Source organism: Mugil cephalus, chromosome 17 (genome assembly GCF_022458985.1).
Source record: "Mugil cephalus isolate CIBA_MC_2020 chromosome 17, CIBA_Mcephalus_1.1, whole genome shotgun sequence".
NCBI classification, from domain to species: domain Eukaryota; kingdom Metazoa; phylum Chordata; class Actinopteri; order Mugiliformes; family Mugilidae; genus Mugil; species Mugil cephalus.
Window position 1 is genome coordinate 667,501 of NC_061786.1, and position 20,167 is coordinate 687,667.

The 20,167-nt window shown below is 38.4% G+C and overlaps 1 protein-coding gene across 3 annotated transcripts in view; it reads left to right on the top strand.

The window, feature by feature from the left end:
• Positions 1–20,167, top strand: part of gabrr2a (gamma-aminobutyric acid type A receptor subunit rho2a) — a 50,959-nt gene that overhangs the window by 29,506 nt on the left and 1,286 nt on the right. For all 3 annotated transcript variants that reach the window (XM_047611539.1, XM_047611537.1, XM_047611538.1), the window contains 6 exons: positions 1,434–1,501; positions 1,787–2,010; positions 7,494–7,576; positions 10,562–10,702; positions 14,334–14,486; positions 15,017–15,225. In XM_047611539.1, the coding sequence (XP_047467495.1) occupies positions 1,434–1,501; positions 1,787–2,010; positions 7,494–7,576; positions 10,562–10,702; positions 14,334–14,486; positions 15,017–15,225 (878 nt within the window). The remainder of the gene's footprint in view (positions 1–1,433; positions 1,502–1,786; positions 2,011–7,493; positions 7,577–10,561; positions 10,703–14,333; positions 14,487–15,016; positions 15,226–20,167) is intronic.

The window sequence follows — 20,167 nt, forward strand, 5'->3', positions numbered from 1 at the left end:
ATATGATTGTGTGGGACCGATGTACACATTAAAATTAAGTGAATACAAAGGATAATTGTGTTAGAGTAACATAATAACATTGAATAATACTACCATTAAATCAATTTTGAGTAATGGTTGAAAATCGGGTACCCTGAAGGTGATGATATCACTTTAACCTTACACAAAAAATTAATGTTAACAGTAACTTAAATGTGTTGAATCAACATGATTCTTTTAAACAATTTTAATGTAATAAATGAGCAATAAAAAGGAAATGGGACAAATTTCATCATGAGTTCACATGGAAACAGCTTTAATTTGTCATGGTCAATTTACACAGTTAAACACATAATTCAGAGGAAATAAATCAGTATGCAAAAATAGAGTCTGAAAGTAATCAGTAATATAAAATGCACAGTGACTAAAAAGAAAATGTAAAAGTGCAAGTGTCAAACAATAATTGTGTAGTTCAAAGAAAGTCTCACAACAGTGCCACATGCTTGAGTTCCCCAGAGATTGTTGAGATTGGAAACCCCGAAAATCAAGAGTACAAAGTCTGGAATCTCAATGTAAATGCTACAGTGAAACAAATACATGAAATGTAGCTGTGATTGTTGTGAATATTTGGTGGCATTCACAGGGATTCTGCTGGTATATGAAGCTGCAGGCTTGTAATAAACTCAGGAGCACTGTCCCTTTAATAAGCTTTAATACATAATATCTGTCTTACCAGTGGTTCTCAAAGAATTTCCTGAAACTTCAGCTTCAGTTCAGGTTACTTCATACCCAATATCCATACCTCCTCATGTGCCTCATTTACAGAATTTCAACAAACAAGGTGGAGAATGCAGCATGTTTTGAATGATAACTACTATAATAAAACATTTTTGTACTTGATCCATTAGCAAATTCTGCACGTCAAGTCACTTCTATCCTGAGTACTTCCATAGCAAATCATAGTCATTCCTCTACTCTTAAGTACAGTATTACTCTCCCTCCCTCACTTATGAGGTCTTATTTTGTTATCCCTGGAAATAATCTTTACTGTTCTCTTGCAAAGAAGACTCTAAAGTTCTCAAAGTTTGATAAATGCCACAACAGTCTGCATTCATACTACCGTGCACAAGAAGAAATGTATACATTCCAGCAGCACTTCATTATGTAATTATGAGGCCTATTTACACCATATAGCCAAAGCTGACTGTGATTATTTTCTGAAATTGACATTTCCTGTAGTGTCTCTATTCACTTACCTTTCACTTATTTACATATAATGTGTATGCGAAATTATTGTGTAGGGTCCCAAAACAGCAATTTTCATAGGCCCAGGAGGTCAGGACACTCTTTCTTTCTCTCTTTATCTGGATTGAAGTGGAAAACATTCAGCAAGAAAGTTTTGAATACTTTTACACTAGTGTATTGTTTGGTCCTGATGGAGTTTTGTTTGGCAGGTCCTGCAATTCCAGTTGGAGTAGATGTTCAAGTGGAGAGCTTGGACAGCATCTCTGAAGTTGATATGGTAAGAAAACCAGTAAAACAGGACCTGTAGTAGTTATGATTGTTACTGTGTAAACAAACTCTCAAAACTGGGCTTGACTCAGTTATTACATGGACACGAGTCAAAAGTTTGGACACACCTTCTCATTTAATTCAGTGGGAAGACGTGTCCAAAATTTTGACTGCTAATGTAAGTACTTGGTGAATGTTATTATCATTATTATTTTTATTGGTATTATTTCATTTCGTCATGATGTCCATTTTGGCAATTTTCACTACCGTCTTTCATACTCTTCAATACCACCAGGATTTCACCATGACCTTGTACCTGAGGCACTACTGGAAGGATGAGCGTCTGTCGTTCACAAGTAGCACCAACAAGAGTATGACTTTCGATGGTCGTCTGGTAAAGAAGATTTGGGTCCCAGATGTCTTTTTTGTCCACTCTAAGAGGTCCTTCATCCATGATACCACCACTGACAACATCATGCTGCGTGTCTTTCCTGATGGACATGTTCTCTACAGCTTGAGGTCTGACACATTTAAAGTTCACTATGTCAGTATGCCTCTGATGATCTATGCTACTTAATTGAATTTATATAATGTAATCATTTCATTAGCAGGCTTTTGATTGGAGGCAAGGCACTGGTCTAAGTTATAACATTAACAAAGGCTCTAACTACAGCCAGAGGTGGTAGGATTGTACCGTGAATTCTTTGTATATTGGGACCTCAATTCACACTACTTGAACAGATTGCCACTCATGTTTTACTATTATTTCCAAATCTTACACATAGTATGCATACTGTGTAGTTCGCACCACAGTATGTGTATTATTGGGGGTGAGTGCTATCTTGTTTAAAGCCTCGAAAAGTTGATTTATCACACATTTGGCTACCTGCAGAGGACAATGGTTAAAGCTTACATTGTTATTGGTCTGCACTATAATAACTGATTTTACGGTGTTTGTTTTGAATCTAATTTGAATTGGGTGCCTTTGAGCAGAGAAAATAAATTTTTTTTACAATGGTAAAGAAAAAAAGTCACCACCTGGATTTAACTAAGCAAATAGGTACATGCCTCTTATTGGATGATTGCTGCTGGTAACACGTTATTTAACCCGAACTGATCCAACAAGTATCTTTTCAATTAAACAACCGTGTTAAAAGACACATGTGGTCGTGGAATTCAAATGCCAATAATGAGGCCTGGTAGAATTCATTAAATGGCTTTGCAAACTGTATGTAGAGTAAATGTTGTAAATGAATTCTCATATTCCACCAGCCATCTTTATTATATAGTCATCTACCATGATATATTTTACAGTTGAGCAGAAGATACATGCAGAGTTGGTGATGATTCTCTTTGTATTGACTACACTGAGTGTCATTACTCACAAATATACTGTACACAGTGGTATAGTCCTCCACTGTGGAGTAAGTCTTGCTATATATAAGGAGGTTATTGTGTCACTTCTCTTCAGTTTGGTGTTTGGTAAATGCAAAAACTATCAAACTTCACTTCAGTTGTATTCCAGAATATCAAGCCATGAGAATAAACTTGCGTTTGTATAAACACAGCAGTTCACTATTGCCCTGTAGTGCCATGGCATCCAGTTCAGCTGAAAACAAGATTGTGACAACTAAATCCTAAAACCCTTCATTATACCAGGTTATAAATCACTTAACAGTTTTATTTGTATGATCTCCCAGGGTTCAGTCAGCTATGTCTGTACATTCTTCTGTGGTATGTTATCAAATTATTTTCTCATACAGAACGGGTAAAATAAGTATTGAACACATCACAGTCTTTTCATAGTAAACATATTTCTAAAGGTGATATTGACATGAAATTTTCACTAGGGGTCCGTTGCACAAAAGTAAGATTCAGATATCCGGGTTAAGCGACTAAGCCTGAGGCCTGTATCACGAAGCAGGATTACGGGTTTAGCAGGTAACTTTAGGGTTAACCCTGGGTTTCCGGTATCACAAAGCTGGATTCATTCTTAGCGAAGTACGTTACAATGGTAACTTAGCCTGAACGGCAAACCTGCTTCGGGTCAGGGTAAATTTCAGGATTTATCTGAATCCGATGAAAGTCTGGGGAAGAATCACGTGCCCTTTCATTGAAAACCCGATTGAGATTGGAGCCCAAAGTATGTAGTCAATAAGTCCAAACCAAGAGAAGAGCGTTACGGCGTGAACGCATCTTCCAGGAGATAATCACACAAAGAGGATATTTTAGCCATTTGTCCCCGCTAAGCTCAAACACAGCTCAAAATCAGCTCAAAATCAGGATAATTTCATTCAGGCCAACAACTTGGTGTATTCATATGATGCAATTGAGGCATCAGCTTCCAGCTTTATTGTAGCCCATGTAACATTATAGAATTAAGAAATCCAACTCCCCACATGAAATGATATTTTTGTGCTTGGTTTTTATCTGCTCCCACGTTCTTTTTACTCCAGAGGGGTTACATCTGGGGAATGACACTAATTGTCATACACGCGATTCATCTATGCAGCACAGTGATTGGGTTTCGTGGATTCGTTAACTCTAACTTCGGTTGCACAAACACTGAGCCAGGATGAGCGGACACTTATTCATCAAGGCAGGTGAAACTAATCAGAGCGCTCACAGGGCTCCTCAAGTATACCCCGCGTTCGATCACAGATTGACTGATTAAAACTGGCAACGCGAGTAGTGTCCGTCTCCCCGTCGGAGCAGGACGTACTTATGGAGGACTATGAAGAGGTAAAGATCAAAGAACAAAACAAGAAAAACCGCCACTGCCACAAAACAAAGAGAGAAAACGTGGCATCGTATTGCAGTCCGCCTGCATGCGTAAGTATTGCACAAATACACGCGCACTACATCAATCTACAATCCAAATAGTTAATTAACATCTCCGGAAAACGTAGTTGTACTGTGATTATGAAACAGCCGAAACTACAAGTGAAACCGGCGGCAGGTGTGAACGAAATTATGTAAATGCAATGTAATGCCAATCCATCCATCCATCGAAGCATACATTGTACCTGCTACATTGCCTGTACTTACAACGGTAACAAAACACACAACAAGCAAAGTGGGTGGTGAGACACCACCAGCTGACCTCACCCTTGCAGAGGACAGATGCCTGCGTTGTCCCTCCCAAGAAGATGCCACCCCCTTCATACAAGGTACATTCTTCCATCTTTACGTGGGACAACCACTCATGGTAAATCCATTTAGACTCTCTGACTCTGGTTCACCTTGCAGTGTCTAGCCACACCATCACACTGTTTTAAGTACTTCATGAAAGCCATACTATAGGCCTGCCTGGCATGTCTCATCTACTAGCTTTAATATGAATCCATTAAACGTGACAGGGATACAGGTTTCCCCAACATCGTTGGTGCATTTGACTGCACCCACATCTAAATAAAATCCTCATCATGTGAGGGAGACTTTGTGAATAGGAAATCCTTTCACAGCGTTAATGTTCAGGTGTACATGACTTTTTGATATATTTGAACACTGTACATGGCTTGTGATTGTGCATTGATTGGTTTAATAGTCTACATCTTATTAACATGCTCTGCAGTGCTGACTACCTGATCAGCAATGTTGTGGCAGAGTGGCCTGGCTCGGTCCATGACTCCCCAATCTTTAGGTCCTTTGCAATCTATCGATACCTGTCACAAGGTGGCGCACATGACCTCTATTAATAACCACTTTTAACATCATGGCTGTGTCAAGAATGTCTCCACTGAACTCTGTTTATGAGGCTGTGATGACATGTTGTATTGACAGGTGAATTCTCTGGTGTCCTGCTGGGGGACAGAGGGGATGTCTCCCAGCCTTTTGGCCTCACACCATATTCAGACCCTCAGGAAGCACAGCAGACATATAACAATGCACCCCCCCAGGACAAGGGCTGGATGGAGATGATCTTTGGCCTCCTGAAGGAACGCTTCCAATGTCTCCACCATCTAAGGTCAGCCCAGACAGGACCTGTGACATCACTGTGCCCTGTGCTGTCCTCCATTATGTGGCCTGCCTGAGGAGGGAGGGGGCCCCTAGAGTGCCATCAGAAGGTGGACTGGGACAATCTGGCCATCTTCCCGGTTGGCGACAGTGGTCGACTGGTCAGAGACCAACACATCTTAAATTATTTCAGTTAAACAGTATTCTGTATATTTAAGTTGAATAAAACCTGTAGCGGCAGATACACATGCTTTTAAAGTTAAGTTAAATTGGGTCTGCAATGGCAAAGGAATTTGTGTTATTTTATATTGTTTTGGCCTATAGTGCTGTATACTGTGTATGCAGGCCTGCCATTTGTTTGTTCATTTAAATATGTATTTATTTGTGTGTTGTATAATATGCTTTGATTCTGTGCTTTCTATCTTGTAGAGCACTGTGTGACTTCAGTTTTGAAAGGAGCTGATGGTTTACTTGCTTTGATTTATCCCTATTCAATATAGAAACATCATGTTACTCTCTGACGTGTATTTATATTTCCATGGAACGTGTATTTATGTATTGTCTATGGGAAACTAAACTATCTACTGATTGAAAAATCTGAAATGATTAAAATTTATGCTGACAAATGTTTAAATAATGACAGTGGGTCTAGTTGAATGTGATAACAATGTGTAGTGGGCAGTGGAATAAATATTGGTTTCCATTTGTGGTGACTAAGATAAGGGATGAGATTAAATAGATCCTGGAACTTAGCCTGGTCTGGAGCAGGCTAGCTCCACAGGATAAATGGCTCAGTAGGTAGAGCGGGTTGTGTAGAGCGGGTTGTCCATGAACCGAAGTGGTTAGCGGTTCGATCCCCCGAGTGTCCCATACGAGCAAGACACTGAACCCCCAGTTGCTGTGAATGTGTGTGCTTGTGTCTCTGACTGTAAAAGCGCTTTGAGTACCTTTGAGTAGGTAGAAAAGCACTATATAAGAGCAAGACCATTTACCATTTTACTTAACCCCTATCCTGCTTTCGTGCAACCGTTCATTCAGGATAACCAACATATCCCAGCATAATCCCTTATTCTGGTTTTGTGCAATGAACCACTGAACGTGGCCCTTACAAAAATGTTTACTATGAAAATTGGTGATGTGTTCAATACTTATTTTACCCGCTGTATATGGTTTCCTTAAATTCTACTTTGATGACTTTCCAATTCCTTGTCTTGTCAAGGGATTCTCTGATATCTCACAAAACAGCAGGATGAGGAGAATGGAGAAATCTTCTGACAATGTTTGAAGATGCCCTTCTTGTTAAGCTCAATAAGCTCTACTTCACATCTTAAAATCCATGACATGGGTATTCATGAATTATTTTCCGAGGTTTCTTCTATTTCATGTCAAGTTCATGTCAGAACTTTACTTTAATGAGCATCTCTGCACAGTATAACCTTTTATTGTGGGATAATTGCAGTACAGAGATTAATTGAAATTAATTTACAGAAAAAAATATTTTGTACATATTTCAAGCAACTAGTGTGAAGGGTTCCCAATGTGACAGTGTATTCATCAGAATAGGATGGAGGTGTCTTGTTGATGAAAGTCATTCCTGCTGCTTCAGATTTTTGACAGCAGACTGGAGAATGGAGCTGTGCAATATGGATGAAAAGAACTATGAGAAAGAAAATGATTTTAAAGAGGAGATGATGACACTGTTTGCAAGTTAACAGAATAACACAATTTATTTAAAAATTTCTTGAGTGCCATATCTGTCTGTCTAAATGTGACTAAAAAAAAGTTTAGAAAAAACTTTAAAAGTGACTTTGGAATTACATTGTATTTATGTTATTGAAACGTTGCAGTTAGTGACTAGGTCATTTGGCTACACAGGACCGTTTTAATTAAGTTAATGTATGCTTTTGATTTTGAGCATATGCTATCAAAATGACTGAAAAAGTCTGACCAAGTGTTATATCTGAATTGAATTTAGCAAGTTTCCCAGTATTGAGCGTATACATGTATGTGACTGTGTGGCTCTTGATTTTTCTGTTGTTGCACAGAGTGACAGTGACAGCAGCCTGTAATATGGACTTCAGTCGCTTTCCTCTGGATTCTCAGACCTGCACACTGGAACTGGAGAGTTGTGAGTAAAGGTTTAATTCATTGTTGTGTGTATTATGAAATGGCAATACTACTAAATTCTAAGATGTGTCTAATAGTTTTATAATATAAAAAATCTCTTGTACATTATATACATTACATTCTGTAGTAATAATAATAATAATAATAATAATAATAATAATAATAACAACAGTAATTGATTATTATTGACAGGAAATAAAGATCATATTCTAATGTTTTACTCTTTGTCTGCTGAAACTAATTACTTTATCAATTGGATTATTGTTGACATTGTTATCAAAATGAAATCAAACTAATCTAATACAAACTATAAAGTACTGTTAAACTACTAACGCCTGAAAATGAAACCAGACATACTGTAACTAAGAAAAGCTCACTTTGAGGCAGCTGTGTATAAATGTTCTTTTAAAAAATGCCAAGGTAATTTTTTGCTGTTAATCCAGATAAAATGATTACAGAAATAGCAAAGGAATTGTAACCTGCAGACAGCAGCCCTCATTCAATTACCATCCACACACAGAACAAACGCGCCAGAATGCATAAGAATAGAAGACAACAGAGAAGAGAATTAACACAGAAAGAAAAACAAATTCTTCAAAATAGCAATTGTGAGTTCCTTTACTCAGAACAGCACGAATAAAGACCCGATTTAGGATTTAGGATCTGGACTGTTGTATTTTCATTTTCATTATCCTACAATGAGTCAGTTGGTCATCAGAACATGAGTCTGGCAACAATGAACACTTGCATTTCATTATGGAGAGTATTTTTATTTAATTGAATAGTCCTACAACCAATCAGAGCCAATTGAACTAAATGTGTTCAGGTTATGAGTATGGCTACGATGCTGTTACTTTTCTGCCCCTTATTGGATAAAATGTGCACACAGAAGAATGCAGTCTTCCTGTGCCCAGTAAACTGGTCACTCCTTTGTTTTCCTTACAGATGTCTTTTTCTGGCAAATCAGTAGAACGCCAACTGGCGGCCTGCAGACCACATCTTGCCCACCACAGCTTACCCTCTGGCCCCCAGAATATTATTGAATTCAAAAAATATGTTCCTATATTTATTTATTAAATCAAATGAAATAAACGCCACCTGAAAAGTAGCTTGTGCCTTCAATCAAAGATTATGATAAACCCATTGCTCTCAATTAACATTTCTTTAATCATTTCACATGCTCATTTTAGTTATAATTTATATAAGTTATAAGTTTACATCAAATTACAAATAAATACAAATAAAGCTAGACCAAGAAAATCACAACACTGAAAAGCTCACGTAAGGTTAATAGGAGAAGTCACACTATGTTGTAAAATCGGGCTGGACAGTTGATCTGGCCAATGTCTTCAGCATGTCATACTGTTGGGGACAAGACAAAAACAAATATGAAGCCTAAAATATTTCATCTCCCCTCGTGGCAGTACAGGTGACATGAGTCTGTCAGCACTGACAAAGGCTAAAACATAACATAAATACTAAAGGAAAATCTCATCTGCTATAACTGCTTGTTCTGTAGAGGGCCCCAATGTCTGGAGCCTATCCCACCGGGCAATAAGGCTAGATGGGGTGCACCTTGGACAGGTTGCCAGTCTATCGAAGGGCCAACACAGAGAGACAGACAACCATTAACACTCACACTCACACCTAGGGCCAATTTAGAATCACCAGTCAACCTAATGAGCATGTCCTTGGACGGTGGGAGGAAGCCGGAGTACCTGTAGTGAAGCCACACAGGGAGAACATGCAAACTCCACACACAAAGGTGGAAAATTAATATACCGAATAATAATATATTATTTAGAATACAGTATTTTATTTCACTAGAGCATCTGGCCCTCATAGTGTCTGCCAAGAAAAATTCTGTCCCTTGCAGTAGAATGTCAAGTACTGTGTGTGGTGTAGCTGATTGCTAAATAGCTTGATGACTCTACTTTAATGTCCAAGAAGCAATATGCAGGTTCTTGTGATGCTGATGGAAAAATCCTGATTATTTAGAGAACATTGCTGCTCTTTTCAGGAAACCATTGAAGTGGATGATGAGAGGAAGAAGGGAAGCGGAGACAATAGAAACAGAAAAATAGATCATTGGAGGAGTGGCAGCTGATATTGTGTTAGAACTTACCAAAAGTCTATAATTATACCATTAACACCCACTGTAGGCTTACAAGCTTGAAAGGGGAGGATGAAAAGATGTTGAGTTTGTTGCGGTCTGAAACTTAGACACTAGATGTCCAAAAGAAAGTTTAAGAAAGGCAACTGGACTTGTAGAGTATCTTCTTCAATTCTAAGGGACTTGTGGGAAGTTTAGTTTTAAACAGAAACATCTAGTCTAGTGATTTCATCAGAAACTTGCTTGACTTGTTTCTGTTAACGACCAGAAACTGGCACGACTTGTGTCCATTAACAGCAGTGCATTATTAATTTTATTTATTTTTTGAAAAATGTAAGTACTCCTTTAACTTTAAACTTTTTTTCCCCCGAATGCTAACACGCATCAGTCAACACCAAAGCTACTTTTTCAAAACCCTTAGTACATGTTAGGCCATGCATCAGTGTTGCTCTTTAGTGTGAGTAACAAGGAGTATCAGTCTACCATTTTGGTCCAAACTGAAATAACAGTTATTGCATAGATTACAGTGACTTTTTTGTAAAGGATCTCTCTTTGATCTTTCTGTGATGATCTTACTGTTCCTTTGACTCACATCTATTGTATGGATTGTACTGAAATTTGATCCAGATGTTTATAATCCCTTTCCAATGCTTTTCAGTAACTATGAGACAGTATACAGCATGATAATTGCCAAACTACTAAAAATTGACTCCACACTACTGGTCATGCAGCCTATGTTCACATACAGGGTCATCATTTGTTTTAGTTCTTAAATTGAAGGTAATACTACTAGTAATAATAACAGATGTTGTTTTTAAGTTTTGCTGGCCATGCACATTATTGGATTTAACTGGATTATATGATGCTTTGCAGATGCTTACACAGACGAAGACTTGATGCTGTACTGGAAGAGCGGTGATGAGTCCCTCAGCACTGATGACCGTATTTCCTTGTCACAGTTCCTCATTCAGAAGTTCCACACCACATCTCGCTTGGCCTTCTACAGCAGCACAGGTACACACACATAATAAGCCAGCTGTGAGAACACTGGAAGCCGTCATACAGGTGTCATAGTGCTCAACTTGGGGTTCATATTGTTCAGTTTTAGTGAATGTGGTATGGTAAACAATAACCAGCAGTACTCTTTATGTTTTTAGACAATTGTTGGTCTTGCTAGTTGCTCAAAAATACTAATAATGTACTAATGTACTAATAATGTAACTAATAATTCCTGATATATATTGTATAACCATATCCTTCCAAGTCATCAACCAGAGGCCATCTGACCACTTATCCAGTCAGTGTCATTCCAGTGTTTTGGCTGTAGATGCTGGTATAGTGTGGATCATTGAGTTGAATTCGGGCTCACTCCTGGCATACAGTTTAATGTGTGGTTGAGGGGCTTCATATTTGCTCCAGAACTTATACCTTGGACTATGCGACACTTGCATGTCAGACATTCCAAGCTCTATGTTACAGGGTTCCTTTCAGTCAACCCAGGCTTTGGACTTGTTGGTTTGTTTCTCTTACAGCCATTAGTGACTGTCTACCATAGTCATTGCTTTGAATGGGCTCTGTTTTTCTTTCAGCAACAGGGAGCAGGGGTTATTAGTAAAGTTAGATCTGTAGTATAAGCTGTCATCATCTTCAGCATCTGCAACGAAGCATGTGAAGCATATTTTTGCAATGATGGCTATTGCATTTGATGCTGATATCTGTATAGTATGATTTAACATGACAGACTACATTCAAATTTAGAATTACTTAGATGTTTTGCTGCTTTTCAGTGTCTTCTCATTTTGGCAGGCAAGAAATTTCAAACACATTGTTACAGTGTAATTTTTGTATTTTCCTGAATAGGTAAAAGATGTGTTTTAACTAAAGTTTGCTAGCATTCACCCATTTAACATTGTTACCATTAGATCATTGTGTTCTTTGTCTTTTCATACAGCTTGTAATAACACTGTTCTGATAGCTAGTGCTTCATCCAGTGCATCTCTCTTACCAAACCAACCATGTGCACAATATACCATATGTCAAGTTGGGTAGAGGTAGTAGGAGGTGAGGACCCAGATGCAGGACTACAAATGAGGCAGGGAGTTCAACAAAAGGTATTTAATAATTAACAAAAAGCGCTGTGCGAAGCAGGAAAATCCAAAATCCAAGAATCAAAAGGAATCATGGCATGGCAAGGACACAAAGAATGTAGACGTGGAAACAAGGAACGAGAGTAACATGAAACAAGACATGGGCACATGGAGCTAACATTAATGACGCGACAAGGAACAAAGGGAAGTCAGAGGGCTCAGGGCTGACAAGACACAGGTGAAACAGATCAGGGCAATCACAGCAGGTGAAACCAATGAATAATCAAGGCACACACAAGGAAACAGACAGGAAACCCAGAACTTAAGAAAATAAAAGAGGAAACGGAGCACATGACACAGATAGAAATGACAAACCCAAGGGAGCACAACAGACAGGAATCTAGGACACTTGACAAAATAAAACAGGAAACTTCAAAACATGACTCACAAAATAAAAGACAGATACAGACCATGACACCATAAACCTATCACTCAGTCTTTAACCTTTTCTTGTTTCATTGTATTAAAATAGCAATTGAAGACAAATCCAGCATTGTTTCATGCAGACACTTAGAAGTAAAGCAGGGTGAGGGCAGCGGTGGGCTGTTCTCTCCTCATATTCTCTTCCTCTTGCTTCCTCACCAGTTACCCCTTCTCTGCTGCATCTTCCTTTATTCTCTTCTATTTGGGTTTCTGTAGAGCAGTCTTCCCTGCTGTCCAGGGAGAGGTCCTTTCTGCTCTCCACACATCTCACATGGCCAACAAATGTAACCGCACTCCAACACAATGGGAGAGACTGACCTGCAGGCTGATGCTCAGACTAACATTGATCAGAAGGTCTGCTTCCATGTACCAGCATCAACCATAGTCCAGAGAGGAGCACCTGCTTAAAATTTTACATAAAACCACAGTTAATGTACAAATTAAATGAACAGCCCTTTGTCCTTTCTGTAATAATAATAAGAAGAAGATGAAAAAAATCTCCCTACTGGATGCCCCAGAGTGCAGGAAGCACAACCATACATATATACATTTCCAATTTATTTATTTTATTTATTTATGAGGTGTTTTCAAGTGCATGTGATGCATTAAAATAAAAAAGGAAGAGCTGGGGGGGTTGCCCTGTACTGACTTTGTCTTTTGTTTATGTATCCCCTTTCGTTTTCCTAAGCTGTTATGCAGTGCATTAAAAAAAGGTGATGTACCAATAAATTGGTAGTTTGGCTTAAGAAGATGGAAACATCAGTTAATGAACAGCTACAATAAGTGATAATGACAACGATACATAAAAAGACTCTAATGGGAAGAATTAACACAAGAAAAGAGAAAAAAGGAAAAAAGAAAGAAAATTAGGTGGGATATTAAGAAGAATAACAATGACATTGATTGCAGAGGATAGAATGGTTGGGGGAAGGAAAGAGGGCAAGACAGTGTCTGTTATCATTGGTGTGATTATGAGAGAGCATAAATAAATAAGTAAATAAATGAGATATAGTTGAATATTGATAGACTAAGAGAAAGAAGAGATGAAGAATAGAAGAGGAGATAAGAGAGGAGGTGTGTATGAATAATAATAATGTAATAATGATTGTAGTATGTGTTAGTCATGGGTGGGATATGTGGTCATGTACGTGGCTTGATTTATGGGTTTGTTTTAGGTGTTCTGATTGGTAGTGGTAGATATGTGGTAGGTTGGAGGTGAGTTATGAATGGGTTCCACATTTCATTAAAAGCTGACATATTGTCCTGTTTGTGTGCTGTTATTTGTTCTATTGAAATGTGAGTGAATCTGTGAGTAAACAGATCCAGTGGTAGATATGGCAGGATGATTTTGATTTCTAGTTCTGAAATACTACTTTGTTGGCGATAGAGAAGTGAGTAGGGGGTTTCTGTGTTTGATGGGAATGTCAACTTGTGTCAAGTCTCCCAACAAGCATAGCCTTGGGGATGTTGGGATTCTGCAGCCCAGGATAGAGGAAAGTTTTTCAGTGACTGACGTCCAAAGTGTGTGAACTGGTTGACAGGACCAAGTGGAGTAAAGATAGTCATCTGTGCTCCCTAAAGTGCATTGTGAACATATTTATTTGAATGCTTAATAAGAATTTTTCTTATATCAAAAGGAAAAAACAGTCATATTTATAAATAATTTTGGGAGTGTTCTCCAGTATTGTCCGTGCCATAGATGTGCTTTCCTGGTGAAAATGAGATGATCCGAATTTGCATTACACCACTGTGACTTGCACACAATCCATAGTTGGCTATAAGGCGCACCACTGTTCATTATTCTGAATTATTGGGGGGATTTACCCATTAACAGTTTTAAAGTTGTGGTTGATCATATACTGTATCTGTCTACATACCTTTTCATCTTCGACCAATATTCAAAGGTCGTCGACAAAAACACTATTGTGTGTATTTTGTGTGTTAATAAGCAGGTTTCTTAAATGTAGGAAACGAGACTTTGTGAAAAACAATTGGCTTTGTGTAGCTCGTCTTTCTAGTACTGAAGCTTTTCAATATTCTTCCCCGTCTGAGTAGGTTTCTCACTTTCTTTGCAGGCTGGTACAATCGCCTCTACATCAACTTCACATTGCGACGCCATATCTTCTTCTTCCTGCTGCAGACGTACTTTCCCGCCACACTCATGGTGATGCTTTCATGGGTGTCCTTCTGGATCGACCGTCGGGCTGTGCCGGCCCGAGTTTCCTTGGGTAAAAAAAAAAAAAAAAAAACTCATGTTAGATATCCTTTGAAGAGACTGAGTGCCTGAGGAAAATCTGCCTGTGTGAAATGATGAAAGCTGACTGTGACATGGCTCCACCAGCTGAGAATACACACATGCATGTGTGATCACACAATCCTCCCACGCTCTACCACTTCCAATTTTCTTTTAAATTATTTTCTGTTTTGAGGCTGTTGCTGTACTTGTCATGCAGGCATCTGTTCTCCCACTGGCTGATATCCTCTCACAGCTCATCTGATCGTACTTGTTAACCTGTTAGCATTTGCCTCTGCTTTGAGAAAAACATAGGTAATAATAAACATATATTTACATGCCGTTGAAAGTAGAAATAATCTAGGACTTGTCTAGAACGTATTTACTGTTCTACCTGTTTTGCCCTATAGCTTTACCTTTCCAACACTGGGTCAACTCCCTCTCTCAATATTTATTGTGACAGTAAAAATAGAGACAAGCATTATTGTACTACTATGCCTAAAACATTGTGTTTGCTGTGTCCAGGCATCACCACTGTACTGACCATGTCCACCATCATCACTGGAGTGAATGCATCCATGCCGCGGGTGTCCTACATCAAGGCTGTGGACATTTACCTTTGGGTTAGCTTTGTCTTTGTCTTCTTGTCCGTGTTGGAGTATGCCGCAGTCAACTACCTGTCAACTGTGCAAGACCGCCGGGAGCGCAAGATGAGAGAAAGGGCACAATCTCAGGTTAGTTGCTTTAAGAAAATCTGAAAAATTATTAATAATAAAAACTGCCAATACTTAAGTTTTTATATAATTTACTCATATGAGCCTATTTATAATGACATGTATCTTAAAACAAAGATATTTATTAGTAAGACTAACAAGCTTTGCTTGTGGAATCAAATGCCACAGTCAGATTAACTAAATTTCAGTATTAATTGTTACTGCTGGCTTCAGTTCAATTCTATTCTATTTTAAATCAGTTGGAGGCTGGGAACTTATTTGCCTATTCCTTTCAGAGTGGTTTAATATAGTATGATACATTATTGTACCAAAAGTACCAATTCCAGCAGGGATCAGCAGCCAGTGGCAGCTACGGGGTGGCAACATGGGAAGTGTTCAGGTGGGTCAGGTTATTCAAGACAGGTACTGTCTTGATTGTTTAAAGTGTTCCTAAACAGCATTTTGCAGTACGGTGTCTTCTCTGTCTGCTATGTGGGGGTTTTAATTTGAGGCATTTGCAAATATTTGTCCAAAAATAAAACTCAAACTATTGCAGCAAGACCCCAGTTTAGGATATAGCACAAATTGCTTTCAGGGGCTTGTGCTTTTCACATGGCAGATCACAAAGTGAGTTACAAAAACAGCATAAAATATTAGTAAACCACCATATGTGTCTATATATGCCGTACCGTGCAAAAGTTTTGGGTGGATGTGAAAAAAATGCTGTAAATTAAGAATGCTTTCAAAAATATGAATGATGATTGTTTATCTTTATCAATTTACAAAATGCAGAGTGAGCGAACAAAAGAAAATGGAGTTCCAAGTACTTGTTAGTACCAAACCAGCATCAATTCTTATATGTACACTACCAGTCAAAAGTTTTACTTTTTCCATTTTTTTTTTTTCTACTGAAAATTATTCTGTTTATTGTGTCATTGCACTCTGAAATGAAAGCATAGAACAAATAAGCAATTTGAGTTGAAAAAGAAATCATGGAATCAATTTATAGACCAAAATTTTTTCTAAACTTTTGACTCATCTGTCACCTTTGGCAGATATAACAGCTGAACACACTCGTGGCATTCTTTCTACAGTATCAAATCTACAAATCAAATATTCTTCAGAAAGTTCTTCCCAAGTCTGTTGCAGAAGTTCCCATAAATGTGTGGCACTGGTAGGTTGCTTGGCTTTCACTCTTCTGCCCAAACCAGCTCGATGGGGTTTAAGTCTGGAGACTGTGCTGGCCACTCCATGTTTTCAAGCTTATCATTTTGTTCTTTTTTCCTGAGGTAGTTTTGGCATAGCTTGGACTTGTGTTTTGCATCATTATCTTGCTGTAGGATGAACCTCTGACCAACTAGGCGCATACAGAGGGTATTTCATGGCGCTGCAGAATGCAGTGGTAGCCGTTTTGGTTCAGGGTGCCGCTCAATCTGTACAAGTCACCGAACCTGGATCCAACAAAACAGCTCCAGACCATCACACTTCCTCCTCCATGTTTGACAGTTGATGTCACACACTGTGGAACCTTCCTCTCGCGTATTCGATGGCATACGAAGATCTTGCGTGACGAACCGAAGATTTGAAATTTTGATTCATCAGTCCATGATACCTTCTTCCAGTCTTCAGTAGTCCAATGGCAGTGTTTCGTGGCCCAGGAGAGCCTCTTTGTCTTATTCTGACATCTTAGCAATGGCTTTCTTGCTGCAACTCATCCTGTTAAACCTGCAGCTCAAAGTCTTCTCTTCACAGTTGAAACTGAGACTTGCTCACCACGACTACTATTAAGCTGTGCTTGAAGCTGTTGTCCTGTGAGCCACCTATCACACAAGCTGTTAACCCTCAGAAACTTGTCCTCTGATTCAGTTGAGGCTTTGGGTCTGCCAGACCGCTTCCTGTCAGAGTTTCCCCCAGTCTCTGAGCCTTTAGATGGCGAAGAAAACTGTACTCCCTGTAGGAAAGACCTACATTTTTAAGTGTTATGATGGTCTGTCTCTCTTCCACTGTAAATAGCCTTTTTCTTGCCATTTTTGTAGCAACACACTACTTTCTGCAGTACAGTACTGTTCACCTGATGCTCATGAGGGTCTGGTACCACAGTGTGTTCCAACACACTGCTTTTATGCAGACAGAGGGGTTGTGAGTTATCCAGAAAAGTTGGAACACCTTTAAACGACAGCTTTAAATTGTTAACCCACTTCATGTTCCCTGAAAAGGGCCTTTTTGTATAATTCTGAAATGTACATTATTTTTCAGTTTTGGGTAACCAAACCTTTTTTTTTTAAAGCTCTGGCTGTTCAGTACTTACCTTTGTACCATTTCAAGTTATTCATTGGGCTTGCATGACTTGAATTGCAATAAATAACTGGAAAAATTAGGGTGTTCTAAAACTTTTGACTGGTTGTGTACATTTTCACAAAGTCAGGGATTTTGTAGGATCATAGATGCAGTAGTCAGCCAAAGAAACTTAGTGCAGCAGATGAAAAACACATCAAGTTTATTTCCCCCTGAAATCAGAAGATGTCCGGCAGTACCATCAGATCAGAACTGGCAGAAACCAGTGGGACCCAGGTACACCCATCTACTGTCTTGAGAAGTCTGGCTAGAAGTGGTCTTCATGGAAGAGTTGCAGCCAAAAATCCATACCTCTGACATGGAAACAAGGCCAATTGGGGTGCAGAAAAATCCAGCAGGTGTTCTGGACTGATGAGTCAAAATTTGAAATATTTGTCTGTAGCTGAAGGTAGGTTGTTCACCAAAGGGCTGAAGAGCGGTACAATGAGTGCCTGCAGGCAACAGTAAAGCATGGCAGAGGGTCCTTGCAAGTTTTGGGCTGCTTTTCTGCAAATGAAGTTGGATATTTGGTCAGGATTGATGGTCCTCAGTGCTGAGAAATACAGGCAAATACTTATCCATCCTGCAGTACCATCCGAGAGGTGTATGGTTGGCCCCAAATTTATTCTGCAGCATGGTAAAGTCCCCAAACATACAGCCAAGGTAATTAAGAACTATCTTCATTGTAAAGAAGAACAAAAAGTACTGGAAGTGATGGCATGGCACCCACAGAGCCCTGATCTCAACATCATCAAGTTTGTCTGCGATTACATGAAGAGACAGCACTTGCACGCATTTTTTGAGGGGAATTCAGCTGGTAGGTTGTTCCAATACCAAATATTGATGTACCCTTTTCTTTTGTTCATTCACATTGCATTTATTAAAATGATTAAAATAAAAAGTCGTTATATATATTTTTGAAAGCATTCTTAGTTTACAGAATTCTTTTGACACCTGCATGAATTGATCAAAAATGTGATGTGACCAATACATAGGCACAGCTGTAAGCAAATTGGGGAGAGGGACTCAGGCAGAGTGGGTGAAATAAACAGTATCAAAGCAGCGACTAAACTTGGAATTCATATTAAAATGTGAAACTAGTTATATTGTGTACTTTTCTTAGCCAGCTGAACTCACAATAAATTGTTCACAGACTGAAGGCACTTTATATTCACTCATTCCTAGAAACAATATCCTGATATAAATGCCAATGTATTTATACATTATATAATAAACCAAATGATTCACTACTGAAAATAGTCCCCAACAAAAACATTTTGTCAACCTGGAAGTCACCTATGAGATATCTGTGAGTTATCCTTAGTTACAATGTCTGTAGGAAACAAACAGGTTGATTCAGGCAGTGTTTAGTAAATAAGAATGCTCTGAGTGACCAAACTGTGTTTTTTGATTTTCCAGGATTTGTTGATGATAAGAAAATAATAAATTTTATTCATAAAGTCCGCTAACATTCAGTGCAGCTCTCTAACAACCAATTAACACCTGGCACTTCATTAGGCTGTTTATTTCTCACTTCGAAATGTGATTGTACAGTACAGTGTGCAGGTTCCAGTGCTAGTCACAGCTGTACAGTGGCAGAATGGATTTCCATGTAGACACTAACATTAACAGGAATGCTGTTGAGACATGTTTGGTGTGGACAAAGGGAATGAGCCTTAACGAAGAACTTAAGACTTTGTTCTTATAAATAATTTTGCTGGTCATGAGTGTGCTCAGACACTGTTTAGTTGTCTACTTACAACATGGATTTGTTTTCACATTTATTTCTGATCTACAGCATGCTAAATTTAACCTTCCTATTCCCCGAAACTAGAAACAAGCATTGCATTTTAATCACATACATACACTTTAAATCAATCAGAACTGAATCTTCTAATAAGATGTTTTTAGTGAGAAAATGTCATAGCTTTTCTTTGCGGAAACCGCATATATTATACTTATAAAGTATTCTATCATTATTTAAATACGAATAATACAGTAATGTAAAGCTGTTGTCTGCTTTGCAGTACTAAGCGGCCTGGCACAGCCACTCATCTACTATGATGACAGTAATACTTGGTGTACAAACAAGAAAACTGCTTGTACATAATTGTCATCAGAGATGCTGATCATGCTGTTCATTTCAGATATAGAACCCTATGAACAACAAGAGATACACAAAGGTGGGTGGGCAAAAGCAACATATTGTGTGCAATGGCAGACCTGTTGCCAGTAACAGTATGAATGGTTGCTGCGTAGGTAATAAGATATGATAATATGATAAACATAAAAAGTGTGAAATAGTAAATTCAGTAGAGCAATATATGAAGTGTAACATGGATTAAATTAAAGAATCACATTGTAATATCGCACGCGAGATCATGATGATGATGCAATTTTTTTCATTTAATTTATTTTCGATTATTTATTTATTTGAAAAGGACAGTGCATATTAATTAACATTTCTGTAAATGTGCCAGTGTTAGCCAACTGGCTAATTTTCAACTGCAGTCCTCTGGCAGGATCTCTAAAAACCACATAATGACCAGATGTTCATCAGTCAGATTAATAAATTACACATATTAAAAGGATACATACAATAAATATAAAAACAACATATATAAAACAA